Genomic DNA, 17092 nt, shown 5'->3' with positions numbered 1-17092 from the left:
TCTAATTAAACTTGCAAATGAAGTCCTTCCTGCTAGCGTTTATGTTTGCATCTCTAGATGTTTTGGGATGCCCGAGAGAAATGCAGAGTGGTAATGAAATGAAGGTGAAGGTGAATACTTCTGATGGTTTCTGTACCCTTACCTGGAAGAGATTTTCCCTTTCTGGGTAGCAGTCAGTCTCTACCAGAAATAGTAGGGCTGCTTGTAGCCTGCAGGCATTCATTTCAGTCCTTATCACTTCCCAAAAGGAAAGGGGGGGTGTTCTGATGTGTGTCTAGATGTTCTGACTGCTGTTATATTACAAGTGTGTATTCTGTTATCCTGGCAATTTGTTTGAAACTACATGTACTTTTGTGTTGGTTTCTCTGATATTCTTCATTTTGATTGAAGTGTAAGAACAGAAGAATTAGGTAAGGACCACTACGTCACCTGGAACTTATTCCCGCTGTGAAGAGCCTTTGTGTGCCACAATTCATTCAGTCATCCAGGTAGCAGGCTTTTGTGAGGGACCAGACCGAGGATTGGCCTAGTCTTGTCACTGGTGTGTGTGTCCATGAAAGAAGAGCTGCCCTGGAATTAAGCCTTGTAGAGCTGCTGGGAGGCAGTACAGGAGGAAGATGTCATGCCAGGTGATGGAAAGGGCATCCTTTGGAGCCTGAAAATGGGCTCAGGAAGGCTCTCCATGGAAAGGATTGGAGGAGGTGAACTGTCCTTAGTATAGATTTTTCTGGAGAATCAAAGGACCTTTCTGCTAATTTTGGAGATAAAGAAAATGGGCTTTTATACATTGGCTTGAATTTCTGGGTTCCTCTGGTTTGTGTATGAGCACAAGATTTGCACCAGAATGGTGTAAGCTGCTGTAAGCTTCAAGTCCTCCTTTGCTTCAGGTGCCATTCCTTAGGTGGAATGAAACAGTTGAGTCCTGTGAGCTCAGCTGTATGAGGTCCTGTTGATGTGCTTGGTAAGAGCATTTGAGATGCTTGTGTAAGCTAGTAGCAGCTAAAGCTGTTTATGGCTTGGAGATACCTTGAGGTGCTCATCTAGCTTGTTCTGTAATCCCTGTGAAACAAGTGTGTCTAATTTCAGATTTCCTGCTTATAAATTCATTCCACTTCTGATCCTGCTTAGTGTTGCTCGTGTTTACATTACAAGCAGGAGGCACCTTATGTAAGTAATAACCTCGCTCTTCTGTATGCAAGTTCCTCTGCTGTTCCCCAAAGTGTTCCAACCAGCGGGCAGGGAGAGTTCTTTGCCATGGCTTGGGGAAAGCAAACAGGGATGCTGCTTATTGCAGGTAACAAGCAAACCTGTGAACCGAGCTGAGTGCTTTCTCTCTTTGCTTTCTTTGCTGACACCACTGCCTATTTGTGAGTTTCTTTCCTCATTGGCTTTTCCTCTTGGCCAAACTTGGCCCTCCGCTGCTTTGGTTGGCTGTCTTGATTTACTTCGTATTGCCTTCTCCTGTGTGGGGGTCACTGGAATCTGTGTGACACTGAATTGCATGTTCCTCTTTGTTCCTTTTCAGTTAAAAAATGAATCCTACCAAAGAAAAGGCTTTGCTGCTTCTACTATTGGCAAATGCATGGCACACAAACATCTCTATGGACTCCTGAGTTGCTTTACCTCCACGTACAGTACACGCTCCATCCCTTCCTACCTCTTCTACCAAACCTCTGGGACATACTTCATTTTTAAGGGAGTTGTCCCTGCTGTTCCCTTGTACTACTAACTCTGTTGCCTGTTTTCCCAGGGCTCCTTTGGTGGATCCTGTTGAAATGCTCTGGTTTCTCTGTGTTCTTTCATTCTGGTTTCTAGGTATCCAGCAGGTATTTCTTCCAGCTACTGATCTGTGGTACTTGTGTCTTTATTCTAATGATGCTTTGGTTTTGGTGTAACTGAGCGTTCCCTCATTTTCTTCCCTTTTCTAACCCTTTCCCTTTCCACCAGGATTTCTGGCAGGTACAAAGCAGACAGCATGTGCTTTTATTACTTTGTGCTGCAGACCTCATAATGTGCACTTTTCATGTAAAAGGGACAGTGTATGCTGACTCCTTCTCCCTGCTCCTGTAAGAAATAATCCTGAACTCATTCTCTATCAGACCTGACCTAAAGGATTTATGGCCAAACACTCCAGTTTAGGTTGCTATGATCTCTAAATGGCAGCACTCAAGTCTGCACCTTCCTGTCCTCCTATTTTCTTGCTGCTTTTTGAGGCCTCTGACATTTTTGTTTCTTTGTTTCCATAGGCAGCAGTAGGCTGTCTATCAAAAATGACATTTTCTGTTTGAGGCCTGGAATTATTTTTATTCTGTGAGGAAAAAACAGGTGTTTTGCTGGCCTAAGCTTGTAAAATGCTTGGGAAATGTTGGGTGCTTGACTGCGTGTGAATTTGGGGAAGGTCCTTTTTGCAAAATTCCCTGATTATTATTATTATTTTTTTTTTTTTTTAGAGATACAGAAGTATGTTAGGTGAGCATGTTCAAGAATGGGGTAGCAAGAACTAGAGCTCGTAGAAGGGCTTCTAGTGGCTTTGTGCTCTAATTTTGTGATACTAATGAAACCAGTTTACCTTGTGCAATCACACAGCATTTTTTTTAATGGAAGAAGTATTCTAAATGTGACACACAAATCTTTGCAATGCAGGCTGAGATGCAGGAAGGCAGCACCCTGTCTTCCAATTGGAGACCTAAGTGCCTGTTTATGTTTCAGTTCAGAAGCATGATTTGGGACATGGAGGACCTTGATTCAGTCCTTCCCCGCCAAATTTCCATGACAAATGTCTGTGCTCCTACGGGCGCTTCCTGTCCATGCATTTCCCAAACACAGGTGCGTGATCTTGTAATAGAAATATTTCAGGGTGGCAGAGGTTGGACAGACCTGATGCTGGAGCTGAGCTGGCTGTAGGCCAGGCAGTGTGGGAAGGGCTGTTGTGAGAAGAGCAGGAGCAGAAGAGCTTCATCTCCTGTACGCTTGGGTAGAAAACTTCTAGAGGTTGGAGGTTTGTCTTCAGCACTGAGGGTTTTTTCTTTTCCCCTGTGTGAAAGATCTGTGTCTGCAGATGTTTAAGAGACTGGGGGGAACTTGCATCAGCTGCAAATACGTGCAGTGGGTAAAGATTAAATACTTCCTAAGAAGCTATTGCTAGCTTTTATAGCCAAAACTGTGGCCATAAATGAGTCAGCTTGTTTTGATCGAAGAAGCTGAGGGTGAGGATGGAATTCACAACCGCTTTCTGACCCAGCAGCAGGCACCACAGTGCAGGGAGCAGCAGTGTAGACTGTCCCTTTTCAGAAGCATTTCCTTTCTGCTTTCCCAGCAGGGGTTCTTCCTGTGCATGACTGGGTGTGCTGCCTGCCAAGGGTCTGGAAAGTCTGTGTCATTTCTCTTGGTTGTGCCGAATGCTGGCCTTGCGTTTCAGGTGCCATTTGTTGCAAAGGGATGAGTATTTCCAGCCTGGCTGGAAGGAGCGAATGCAAATCTCTTTCCAGTCTCAGAGGACCACCTGTACTAATAATATGCCTAATTCTTCATTCTCTGTATGTGTCCAAATTCAAATTTGGAGAGAGAGAGAGAGAGAGATGCAGAACCTCATCAATGTCCTGCTGTGTATTTGTGTCCCCTGTGCATGTAGGCAGATAAATAACCCACAAGTAGAGAGTTTAAAAGCTCTTTATTAAAATGTGCTCATGAAAGGTCATAAACTGCAGTGTTTATCAGGCAGTCATAAATTATCCTATGCTGTGACACCACCCTGATTTGCCATGCAGAGTCTATTTGCGTTTACCCGTGTTAATACGTAGAACTCATAATAAATCATCTGGAGCCATTACTGCTGATACCATAAAATTCTCTGCTGGTTTATTATTATTACTGGGTTACTTTCGTGGGCTGTAATGACTTCTGTCACAACTTAAACACCTTTTTTTTGTTATTTTATTGATATGAAGTCCCAAGCACTGTATCTGAAATGATTTCGCATCCCCATTCTAAAGGTAGCTTTAAAAAATGCCTTGAAATGCTCTATTCCCCCTCACGTTTTTTTTTTTTGTCCTTGTTTCCTTGCACAGGAACCTGTCCTGCCATTCTCCCCACAGGGTTTTGGAACACAGAGGCTGAAAGGCTCTGTGTTTGTCTGCTTCTGAAAGCCTTTTCCTTCCTATTTCTTTCCCTTTTCTTATTGTAGGCATGAGGTGCCAGCATGGGTTGTATCATAAAGTTTCTAAATTCATGGCTTTCATTCTCTAAAGTTCCCATCTTCAGAAAAACAAGTGAAAATAAACAAGTCCCTTTTGTTTCAGAAGCTAGCTAAGCATTTGGGTGCAGGCAAAGTTCAGTATTGTCAGTGACAGAGGTGAGATTGCCTGCAGCTTGCATTGGCATTTCCTTTAAGCTTTTCCTTCTCTTGCTTTTGCAACTGACTAATGCGGTGCTGCAGCAAGAGCCTGCACAGCCATTTCCCAGGTGGAAGGGGCTGGGTCCGTCCCTGCCAAGTGCCTTGCAGGCTCTGAGAAGGCAAGCTGGAGCCTCCTCGCTGCGTGTTTACATGTGGTGCCTCAGTGTGCTGCCTCAGTGTGCTGCCTGGGGCCAAGTGCCGCTTTTAAAGATGTCAAACAACTCCAGTGGTAGGTACTAAAGACCATTTACAATGCATTCATTAAAAGGGCTGTCCAATAAATGTGATGGGAAGATTTGTTCTTCCAGCAGCAGTGGAGCTCCTAATAGGCTTTTATTCGCAGGAGTGCTGTCTGCTGAGTTAAACCTCCACGGGTCAAGTCGGATGCCAGCAGGACTAATGGTGCATAATCTTAATATGTGCTGCTTAATGTGGTGTTCATAAATAGGAATGGGGTTCCCAGTCAGCCCCTCCCAAAGAAAAGCAATTCCCAAGCTTTACCATTTTGACAACAGCTTAGGGTTAGCAAGAGTTTATAAGGCAGATAAAAATAAAGTGGAAATTGACATGAGACTGCAGGGGGTTGCTTTCTATAAAGTCCATCTTGGTCACGTGCTCTTTTAGATGCATCTTCATTTTTGAGATGCATGTTCCCAAACTGCAATAATACAGTTATTGCTGTATATAAATACAAAAATTACAGCTTCACTTTATGAAGCTGGAAAACTCAGGACAGACCTAATCAGAGATTTTAAATGTATGTATTGGGAAAACTTATAGCAGAGATTTTCAGTACCCCCTACTGTGAAACAAAAATATTTCTGCATTTCTAAACTTCTTTTCCTCTGTCTATTGTTAATGGTAAGAGAAGTGTATGAATGTCTTCTAATGGTTAGCATAACTGAGGGTGGTCAGTTGGGACTGGAACAGAATGCTTTGCAGCAAGCTGCTATCACTATTTGAAATGTTCACAATTTTGTATTTCTCAAGTAATGCTGGTAACTTTGAGATGTTTCTTTTAAAAAGGAATGAACTCTGTACGATATCGATAAGAGATGGTTATGGCTCACCTAAAATTCCTTTCACAAAATTACTTTCTGATTCTGGAGATATGCTCGTCTTGCATGTACTGTCATGTTTTGTTGGTTCTGGAAGACAATCACTGGTGGGTGAGGGCGGGGGGCTGATGACTTCCTGAAGGTCGGCTGCAGAAAGTACCAGGGTGATACTGAAACACAGAGGTGTTATGTGAACAATGGTGCTGAATGCATGTTTTCTTCTCTGGACTGGAGCATGCACTGACATCTTGAAGTGAATTACCAAGTGTATGTTCTTCCCAAAGTGGCAAGTCCAGTGCTGCTCGTTAAGGAGTTCTGAAATGCAGAACAAAGCGGGTCTGCAAGGATTTTGCTGATATAGCTTCCTAGCTGCAGTCAGGAGCACAGAACAAAACCAGAGATGGCAGTTGTTAATTACCAGAACTGCATCCTCCTCTAGATTTGCTTAATCCAGTATTAAACAGACTGTGTCGTTTGATCTATTAAGCATGAGTTCATGCCAGTGATCCCAGCTCTGTGTGGTAGGGTTGGCGCACTGCTCCTGCGTCTCCCTGGCACCTTTCACTCCTCATTCATCCCTGGAAAAAAACACTTTGTCATCCAAAGTAAGGGTGATATTCAGCAAGCAAAGGAAGGAACAAGCGGGTTTTCCAAATCTTTTGTACCTTGAAGCTTTGATTCAGCTCATGTATGTTTGCCTTTGCTTAGGAGCTGCACTTTGCATTTGGCTTGAGGGGTGCTCCTGTAGTTCACCAGTTCTGGGGCAGAATATGTGGAATTTTGTTACGTTTCTAGGTGCTTTGCTTGCTTGCAGTCTCTGTGCATCACACAGTCTGGGGATCTGCAGGCATGTGGCATTCCACTTCGTTCACAGTCACTTGTGGGGCTGTTTGCTCCCCTCAGTGGGTACCACTGAGATGAGTGCTTAACCCAGGTGGTGTATAGGGAAAACACCAGTTATTTCATGAGAGGTGCTTGTCTTTGAGCTGCTGCTTGTGTCTGAATTGGAAGGTGCACACCAAGCTTGGCATTTTGAGAAGCTACTATTTTTTTTTTTACCTGCTGTTGATGTTTAGTGATACGGTAAGAGAATTTACCTGTGTGTAGAGTTATTCCACCATGACTGGTGGTTTGTCACTCACCTTGCCCAGTTGTGCTTGGGCTGAAATCAATTGTATATTTGGCTTGCTTTCTTTTGCAGCTGTTAATGGGGCTCTGTGTGTGTGTTTGCCACAAGTTTACTGCCTGATGGCAGGAGGCATCACAGCTGTAAACCCTTTGCCTGCCCTGTTCACTTGCACATGCTGAGTTTGGGATGCACTTGCGGTAGCACTGAGTGTTTTTAATGTATTGTTCTGCTTTGGGGAATGGAGTTAAGATAGAGAAAAACATTACACTGAAGATGTCTGACTTGTAACTGAGCACTCTGAAAATTCACTTGGTGCTGGAGGTTGTGCCCCCCACAGCAGGCCTGGTAGTGCAGGCAGGCTGATGTGCTACCTGGCTGGGAAGCCTTTGCTCATATGTGATGTGTATTTTTTGTGTATGTATAAGTAAAATCCACCTGCTGATTATTTGTCTTTTTTTTCTTTTGAATGACATTTTCTTCTGTTAATTAACTGTCACCTGTCTGTGAAAGCCTTGGGGCCAGCCAACAGTATGGGCTTGGTGCTGGAAGTTTTCAGCTGGACATGCTTACTGGTCTGCTTTTGCCCTACACATCTCACAGAATGCCAATTGCAGATCCTTTTCTCATCCTAGTGTTAAACTGATGTGAGCTGATGCATCCCAACCCTTGCTGTTGTTCTGTGGTGGGTTTCTGATTAGGGGAGCACCTGTAACACTCAGGTTTGTGAGCTGACAACAGAATGGCAGCTAAGCCTAAATCCACTTGTCACTGAGCAAACAGTTGACTGATTGTTTTCTTCCTCTATGAGGAAATATAAATCTTGAGAATGTTATCTGTAAAGAGGATAAAAAAATGCTCTTAGTCTTTCTCATAGCAGGGAGGGCTTCTACCCTGCTCCACAGAAAGCAGTGAAGCTAGAAAGGAAAAAAAAAGACAAATGTATAAAAAAAATTTTTCTTTAAAAAAAGCCTTTTTTATTGACTTTAAGATGCAAATGAGTAAATGCTTCTCCCTCCTATCTGTCTAAACCTTTATGTTTTAGAGAGCAGCAGACTTTATATCCATTTTATTGTTATTCTGTGGATCTGGTTTTTAATTTTATGGAGACTTGTTTGAGTAGTTTGCTAGCTGTGAATTTTAAGCACAGAAGTGGAGCCCTTGGAAATTAATAAATCAACTTCTGGACCTTCCTCATGGGGTCCTTGGAGCAAATGAAGCAGGTGGATGCTAGCATCTAGTCTGTGGTAGATGCTGGTGAAAGGTGTTCAGGGCAATGAATCATGTGAGCAGGTGAGATGCAGCTGATGGCACCATCAGGGAGCAATACCAGGAAACTGATTTTCTCCTTGATCTTTCCTTTAGTTTTAAGGAAAGCCACTTGGTGGTTTTGCCCTTAATGTGTTGGCTTGAAGGCTGCTTTGTGTGGGAACTGCCTTGATGGGAAGGGGAGGCAAAAGCATTTTAGTAAACGATGCTTCAACCTGATATCCTGTAAGCATAAATCAGTTACTTTGCGTGAAATGAGTGCCATTAATGTTCTCTGCTGTGAGAGACACACCTCTTTTAAATTCCTGTTGCGCTCCTGAGAATAAAGAAGAGCTGCTGTAAAGAGTTGTGCTTGATCAATAGAGCTGAACGTTTTTCCTGAAAAGTGTATTTTTGTCTTTTTTCTTGTGATTTCCAAGCCAGATACGGGTTAAATTTTCATCTAAATTATTAGCTGAACTCATCCCCAATCTGCTGCCACCTGCAATGGTGAGTTCTCTCAAACTGGGCTGGATGAGAGATGCCAGCCTGCAGCCTGTGGCTCTGACCCCCTAGGGGCGAGGTGCTAACCCTGCTGGGATGTGGCCCCAGGCTTTGTAGCAGCCCTCAGTCCAAGCAACCACCTGGTTGCTTCAACACCTTCTTGCTCCTTGCAAGTCTAACTGTTCAACTTGATGTTATGTTTTGTCTGCTTGTTGTATTGTTGGTTAACCAGTTTTCTTTCCTTTATCTTGTATATGATGGGATCTCCGCTAGACAGAGGTAACAGTGGGGGACAGCTGTGGAGCTGGGCCCTCGTGTGGTGGTGTTTGTTGGTGGTTTTCCTAAAGCTGATTCTAAATTCAGCCTGCCTTGACCATGCTTCTGTGCTTGCATGAACTGATTTCTATGAAATAACCCCATCCACGCCTGTTGTTCTTTACATTAATTTTGTTTTCCTCTGTGTGTGTGTGTGCGTGCCTCCTTCTGCCATGTTCTTAAAATGTGTCACCAGTGTGGAATTCAGTATGCAGCTCTTAACAGTTTTATGGATCCTTTTCAGTCTTTGAAGCTTCAGCAGATCAAAGTGGCTTGGATTTTTAGCTTAATAAAGAGATCAGGTGATAAAACACGTGGTAGTTTCTATTAAAACTTCAACATTTTGGAAAAGAAGTGGAACAAGAAAGTCAGAGTATGGTCTCAGTCCTGGTCTTCCTCAGTGAGCTCACTCCTGAACTGTGTGCTTCTGTTTGCTATACACTTACAGTAACTTTGATCATACTCCACATTTGTGTGAAATAGATTTCCTTGGCTACTACTACAGGGTACAACTAAAAATGAAAATGCTATTAATGAAATCTGATAATTTCCTTTGGAAATCTTATATTCTCAAAAATCTGATTTATATAGCACTGTATTCTCTCATAGATTCAGGCAGTGTTAAGCAAAATTGACCTAGTTTATCTGTATTTCAGTTGGTTCTAACCAACTGTTGTGCAATTCCTTATCCCTATTTGAGATAAGGAAGCACTGACCTTTGTAGACCAATTCTGACAGATTTGAAGGCTGGAAAAGGTCCGCTGAATATGAATGATGACAGTAGGGGTGTGTGTACATGAATGGCTTGGTGGTAAGGACACAAAGCCTTTTGGTTCTGTATTTAATTCATTGCTTTATTTTCTCTTTTTGGGATTGGGGTCGAATGAACTAACAGAAGTTGTCTCAGGAGCGAGAAAAGTTTGCTGATGAAGACAGTATATTTTATGCGCTTGGGGAATGTGGACTCATTTCTTTTTCAGACTACATTTTCCTCACAACAGTCCTTTCCAGTAAGTACAGTTTTTTTTTTCCTTGCAATTACTGTTTTTGTTTAAGTTTTGGAGTTTTTACCATCAATAAACTTCCCCTTGTGCTCTGCATACATTTCCCTAAAAGGGGCTGTTGATTGCTTGAAACCAGAGCGGGGTCAACAATTGCCATTGCTTCATCTCTCTCAGATTTAGCTTCAGTAGTTGAGAAAGATGAGCAGATCGATGACTTCCAAAGCAGTATTTCTTAATTAAGAATGTGGCTTTTTATGGAACGGATCCTTTGACCTGCTGTTCAAAATTGTAAATGGACAGTTGTTCTTGAGTTCTGCTAACTATATGATACTGCTGTTTGGATGAGCTGTACAATCTCTTCTTCAGCTGTATTTGGTAAGCTCACACTTGTGCTGGATGTAATCTGATGAGAAGTTAGGCAGTTTACATTTCAACAAACATCATTAGATACCTTCTATCTTCTCTCACCACTTGACTTACATTCGTGGTATTTCTGTGATCTGCTGTTCTGTCCCAGCAAAGCCTTCTGCTCTCTGAGTGTTGGGACTTCAGTTTACTTTGTTGGCAGAGAAGGGCGAAGCTGAAGAATTTGGTGATGTTGAATGGCATTTCTAGACTTTGCTCATGGGGAAAGCAAGCACAGGGCCATCTTTGTGATGCACCTCAGGAGATGCCATATCACCAGCAAAGAAAGAAGTTAACCAATTCCTCGTTCTCTTTCAGTTGTGTTGGAAGAGAACAGTGCTGCTTGCCAAATGAATGGCAACAGTTTATTTTCAGACTTGCAAAAATGTTTATATGTGGTAACAATACGTGATTATAGGGCCAAACTTTTCTCCCATTTGACAAAGTTATTAAAACCCAAATCCTGGCACTTGGCATGTTATTTTCTAAATCCCCACTGCTGCCTGCCTTGCACTGTTCTCAGAGTCAGTCGGGTAAGTTGCTGGCATTCTGAAGAAGCAACAGGTGCTGTATTTTTTTCCTGTGCAGTTGCATGCTGTAATGTGGGAGAATGAAAGAGGCAGCCCTTGGTCTGCTGAAAACCTCGCTCTGGGGGCTCTGTGACAGGACAAGCTTCAAGGCTCTGGTTGTCACCCTGCCCTGACAGGGCAAGCTTGTATGTGACCTTCGTGTTGCAAAAACAAACACGGGTATATGACACTGCTTCGAGCCAAGGATTTTCCTTTGGCTTTTTAATCTGCATCTTTGAGTCTCAGAGCTGACTCAAGATTTTTGCCGTTCTTTTTTTCTATTAGTCCAGACTGTGCCAAAATTATCTGAGTTATTTTCACTTTTATAGCAAGTGCTTTTTATTCAAGTCTCTGCAGATGGCAGAGCCAAACCTATCGTATCACATTACTGAATGTGACTTAGCAAGCACTGCCCTTGTCTTTCTATGGCTGCACCAGTTGTTGTGAACAAGCTGTGAAGCAAGTATGCACCATGCCAAACAAACTGCGTGTGCTTCCACAGACAGCAGAAATAAATACAAATTCTTCCTGCTTTGGTTTAATTTGTTTGTGGTGAGAATAAAACAATTTACCACCTTGCACTGAATTATCAGCTGGCCTCGCATTAGAGCATTGTGCAGGCAGAATGGTTTTCCTCTTTTACTTCTGGGGTGCTAAACATGTCCACAATTACTAGGGGATCAGACTAACAAGAGGAGAAAGAATTGTGTGGTTTTTGCTTTGAAGAACGATGTGAAGGGCAGGCAAGGTAGAAACTTCTGTTAGGAGGAAAAAAGAAAACAGGATTTTTGGGCTCCTTTTTGTGTTGGCTTGTCCTTCAAGAACTGTGCTAAATGGCCCTTGAAGATAGAGGACCATCTCCTGAGCTGCTGTTAAATGGCAGTTTGCCCCCAGGAAGACTTGTGCTTTCATTTTTAAAGCATTTGTTTTTTGAAAATAAAACTAAATCTTGCTCTGTTGCAAAGATAGAAATCCCCTGTTATGCCACCCTGCCTGTTCTGCTCACCTGGTTTTAAACATTTCCTTGCAGGAATCTAGTAGTGCTTTGTGTTCCTTCTAGGAATTAAATAAATACAAGGAAGCAAATGTTTCTTGAACCTGAGAGTTCAAGTCTCAGGTCTTCAACTTGAGAGTACTGTTAAGGATGTGTTTGGACAACAGGGAGATGTAGATCACACTATATAGCTAAAAGTTGCAAAATACTAAATTGGAAGATGGCATATCAAGCTTAGAAGGGAACCATGAGGTTGAGGCTGTGGTGGGAGGAAGAGATGCTTCTCTGCTGTGCTCAGAAGTCACGAGAAGACATCACTGATGATCAGGTCTGGCTTATTGAGCTTAGAAAGATGTTAACCTTTGGAAGCAGGAAACTTAAGGGAGCAGAGGGCTGCATCTTGCTGTGCTCCTTGGGGTGGTGGTGCCCAGTGAGTGCTGGGGTGGCTCTTGCCCATCCTGTGCACTCCATATACCTGTCTCCTTACCCTTTTCTGAAAGTGCTGCTGGGTTCTGCTAGAGCTGTCTCTGCTTTGTTCCATTTCCATATCTCTGCAGCTGCAGCTGAAGCTCATTTTGACTTGATTCCCTGAAATGCAGGCTGAGTATCAGCTGTTGGGGAGGGAGGAGAGGAGAGGGCTGAAGCCTTCATCTGCATGTTGCTTGCAGAGAGCTGTTTGCATATTGCACATGAAACGAAGTCTGTCACCATATTCTATTTACAAGTGATTTCTCGCTTTTAGCACTGTCTGTTCTCATTGGTTGCTGTGTTTCTGTGAAAATGTAGTTTAAAAAAGCTAATAAAATAGCTGGCTTCAAGAAGCCTGCCTTCTATTAAAGGTAATTAGAGCTTGAATGGCCTCTGGGGGAGAGCACGTGGCTTCTGGTGCTTCAGCTGCTCTTTGTATTCTGGTACAGAGGTAGAATTATGAGCAGAGTAGAGGTGAGCAGAACACAGGTGGGATTGCACCTATTTCCTTTAATTGCCATTGGAAAGCAGATGTTGCCTCCCTAGGCAATGAGGTTTTTGCTTTTGGACTTAAAGAGCAGCTGGAGGAAGGGGAGAGGGAGCTTTTGAGAAGGAATGTGGCCTGTTGTACAGGCATGCTGATGCCTGCCTGATTAACGGGTACTGGAAGGAGCTGGATGTTAGCAGAATGAGTTAGTGGTGCTTCCATAATTGGACTGTCACTGTGTCTGGGTTTACTCCATGAGGAAAGCGGTTTAAATAATGTAGTCTCATGCCAAAGGAGTTGCTCCCTTGCCAGCACTCTCAGAGCTGATGTGCAGCTCCTTTCCCTGTGTCCTATGGGCTCTGTGCCAAGTGCCACACCAACCAGTGACACTTCTCATTTCCTTGCTCTCTGCTCCTGGCTGCAACACAAATTCCCAGTGCTGTTGCAGGAATGGCCCCTGGGAAACCTCTTGTGTGGAGTAGATTGAATCTCTGTTTTTTTTTTTTTCCTGTTTAGAGAGTAAATGGCAAAGCAGCTAGCTCTGGGAATGACTTTCTGACTGTGTCATGAGCCTTTTGTGGGGCTCGGCACAAAAGTGAGGTCTGCAATCTTACTGATGGTGTTTTCATCCTGCAAAGTGACACCAACTGCTATACAGCTTGTTTCTGTAAGAAAAGGAAATGAGGTTGCTCTGAGTTACTAAGAATATTTGTTCATGTTAATTTTATCATTACTCTAAGCTTTCAAGCCCTTCAGTCTCCCAGTATGCATACATAGGTTTAGGGATGTCTTCAATCCCACCAGCCTCCTGGGTCCCAGAGGTGGCAACTATGAAGCTGTCCTGGATGCAGGCATCTCACATTGAGAGCAAGCCAGGCAATGCTGCCGAAGCATTTCTGGTTGGGAAACAACTTTTTTGGCAAGTTGTTGGGCTGCTACGGCTACCATTTTCTGCTTCCCAGCACACAGGTAGGACTCCTGGAAAACAAAAGTGCTACTTTTGTTAGTAACGCAAGTAGGATGGACTTTTGCCATGCAGGAAAGACACTTTCCCACTCATGAAAGCAGTGTTGTATTTTAGATTTTGCCTGGAGTTTGAAAATAAAATTTATTTTTCTGGGGTTTCATGTCTGCCTTAAAGCTGAAACCTGCGTTTTAGTGGGTTTGTATGCTAAGATTAATTCTGACATATTTGTGTTATTTCAGCCAGAGGTAATTCTGATTCTTCCTTGTGATAAGACTGTTGGCTGTTTACAGGTAGCACCAGTTCCAGTAGTGAGTTCCTGTAGCTCAGTCTTCATGCTGCAGACTTGATTACAGTAGTTCCATGTGAATAACTGTTAGTGTTTAATAGTGTTATTATTTATAACAGAACTGTTCAATTGGTTAGACTAGCATTGCTTTTCAGAAATAAAGGAGCAATTCAAATAAAAAAAAGATCAGGAATATGATATTTTTCTGTCTTCATTGTAATGAGGGCTCTGACGTTTGTATTCCACGGACAATTGCTTCCCATTGGGCTTCTACTCCATTCTCAAAAAATATTGCAGTACTGGGAGATCATTATGTTCAGCTGTATTGTCAAATTCTTCCCTGCTGCATTTGTGATCATATGCACCAAACCAGATACTGCTGCTGGCCGCAGTCTTGTCAGGGCGAGCTTTTCTCTGACCCCGATTCTTTCCATAAAAATGTTCCAGTTCCAACAGAGGGAGAGATTTCTTGGCTAAAACGCAGGGACAGAATAATAGCTGTATTGATTCATGCAACTGAAGGTGGAAAAATCCTGATTAATCTTTGGAGGGAGAAGGTAAGATGGTTTTAATGTGGCCTGGAAAAACACGTGTGTGTATTGTTATAGCTGTGAGGCTTTAACAGCCATCTCTGTAGTTGATTTTCCTCTGCTGTAGGAGGACTGTATTAATTTTGGGTTGATTATAAAGATGCACATCTCCCAAAGCTGAAGAAAATGCATTTTCTTCACTTAGTGATAGATGGAGAAGAAGAAATTGGAGTGTTTAACTTCTAATGACTAGTTTTTCTGCAAATGGTTTCCCAGCTGGAATCTTGATCTCCCTTCCCACACTAGACTTGCTTGTGGTGTTGCTGGGCTTCAGAATGGATGTTGGAGTCGAGCTGCTTCTTGCTGTAGTTCCCACCGAAGACAAGATGTTCTGTAAGGGTACAAGAGCAGCCAGAAGTTGTACTTTCGTAACATTGCCAAGACGCCCTGCTTTGGCAAGTAATTTTTGAACTACATCTGAAAGGAGCCATGGTAATCTTTCTTCACCAAAAAACCAATGTGGTGGAGAGTGCTGCAGATGGCTGTTGGGGTGAGGGTGCTCCAGTTCTTACAGACATCCCCCTCATCAGTGCAAAGGTATTGAACAAAGCAAACTCCAAGTGCTTGGAAGAAAGTGGTCTTGCCTGGCTGTTTTTGCCTTGCTGATCTTGTCAGCTCAGAAGGGTGTTTGAAATAGGTTTCCTGATGCTTGTTTCTTCCAAGACAGATGCTGTATAGATGCATCTGTAGTCATGTGCTGCAGGAGGTCCTACAGCAGTTGCAGAGAAAGACCTGTTGAGTCATCTCTTTAAGTGTAGAACGCTGTTTTCTCCTAAAAGAGGGGAAAAGAAGATGAAACAAGTGTGAAAGTAGTGAGATGTGGCATTTCTCAAGAGTGGGCATTTAGAGCCTTTCAGAATACATTGCTTCTGGGGTTAGTAAATGGCAATAAAAAGCAATTGAGTGCTGCAAATTGGTCCCTTGAATAATTCAAAATAGTTAAAAATGATGGAATTGGTGTAAAAAGTGCCTCGTCTGATTGCTTAGAGATGCCTTGGGGCTTTGTGCTGATAGGCCAGGTGGATGTTCTCAGTGTGGCAGCGTTGCTGGTTGGTGAAGGCTGGCTGTCTTCTTGATGCTGCTGTGTGTGTGCCTTCTGGTCTTCCCTCATTTCTGTTGCAAAACACTGTATTTGAACAAATTCTTTAAGAACAAAAGCCATTTTAAAATTGTCAACCAATTTCAAATTTAAAAATGTTCATGTGAGCAGATAGTCCTGTGTTTGAACTCTCTTACTGAACTGTTACAGCCTAGAAATAAAGTTGGGGAAAAAAATGCAGTTGCCCCGGCCAGTTTCTGACTTGCTTCTCCTGGGAAATTGGTTGTAAGGAAAAGCTCTTGATCCTTAATAATGTCAGAGAGGCTTGTGAGGAGATGGCTTGCACAATCAAAGAGCAGGGAATGCAGTGTAATACTGGGGACAAGCCAGAAATGGGTTTTAGGTGTTAGGCAGGCAAACTCCTGCCAGTGAGTTTAATGGTGTACAAGTTTCTGCAAACATAAAAGGAAGCAAGGTGGAAGTGGCAGAGGCTGATGTAACCACAAGTGATGGGCATGGTGTGAAAGGGCTTCATTTAGCTGCTGTCACAATGGTTGTTTCCCAGTAAGTCTTGGTCAGCATCCTTGTGCCTGAGTGGGGAGGCAGCAGCTGTCTCACCTGGGACCCATAAATATGGGCTGTCTGGGGCCCACGGGCATACACACTGAAGGGCACATGTTCCTGAGCAGGAGCTGGCTGAGCTCATAGCCTCTGCTGCCTTCTCATTCCCATGATTTACACTTGTTGGTTGGGAGAGGTTTTGCAGAGAGCTGATGGCAGGTACATGGGCTGGAGGACAAAACAGTCTGTCTGGCTTATTAAAGGGATGAAGTAATTGAATTTACCAATTTAAAGTCACTTTCCTGTCGCTAGAAAATAATGACTCTGCAGGACTTTGTTGCAGAACTGCTTGCTTTAATGTTCTTCTCTGGGTCTTGTTCTCTGCATTTGGAGAAGGGAAAGGAAAGGAATGGCCTTAGCACACATAGGATAAAAGTGGCTTCCTTTCTCTGTTCATGCTATGTTTCCACGAGTGGACCGTGATATATTTGCTTTAAGGAAGAGAAGAAGAAAAAGATATAATATTTTGACAAAGAGAAACAATTCTGGCAATCTCAGCTTATGAATTATTGTACTGTGGCAGGGAAAATGGGAGGAAGAGACCTGTAAGTAAACTACTCTTCTGCTAGCATCTTGTTACTGGATTCATTTTGTGTTTCCATATTTCCTCACAGAGCAAATGACTTGCAGTGCAGCACTAGATTTTGGGTTAATGAAAAGAAATGCCTGCAGGTTTTCATGTGGAACTTGTAATTACAATGAATGAAATGGATGCATTATTAGTAGAGCAGCTGGAAGGTTCTTAATATCGTCACTCTTCGAGGAAATGAGGAATTAGTGTAAATCCCATCATGACATTGCATTACTGGGGGGGTTTGTAGTTAGGGTTGACCCGTCCATGGGTCTCCCCACCTGGGCAGGATGAATGAGATAGGATGGAGGCATCTCTTCTGCTTCAGAGTGGCACAGGGAAGGGGAAATATCAGACAGTGTGCTGCTGGATATTGACATGGTTGCAGGGGACATCCCTCATGTAGGGTGTTTCAGTGTTTGTGATTTAAAGCCCAGGTAATGGCTT

General features: G+C 43.0%; 1 protein-coding gene across 2 annotated transcripts in view; it reads left to right on the top strand.

Annotated features, from left to right (window-relative positions):
* The window catches only part of MICU1 (mitochondrial calcium uptake 1), a gene marked incomplete at both ends in the record, with an annotated part of 79715 nt that overhangs the window by 34501 nt on the left and 28122 nt on the right, over positions 1-17092 (top strand). The window contains 2 exons of one of the 2 annotated variants that reach the window (XM_079535317.1): positions 8270-8335; positions 9540-9654. In XM_079535317.1, the coding sequence (XP_079391443.1) occupies positions 8270-8335; positions 9540-9654 (181 nt within the window). The remainder of the gene's footprint in view (positions 1-8269; positions 8336-9539; positions 9655-17092) is intronic. The other variant, XM_079535318.1, reaches the window with a different exon arrangement.

The sequence above is a fragment of the Tetrao urogallus genome, assembly GCF_951394365.1.
Source record: "Tetrao urogallus genome assembly, chromosome: 5".
In the NCBI taxonomy this organism is placed as follows: Eukaryota; Metazoa; Chordata; class Aves; order Galliformes; family Phasianidae; genus Tetrao; species Tetrao urogallus.
The sequence above is the reverse complement of the archived record's forward strand: the minus strand, read 5'-3'. Positions and strand labels throughout refer to the sequence as shown.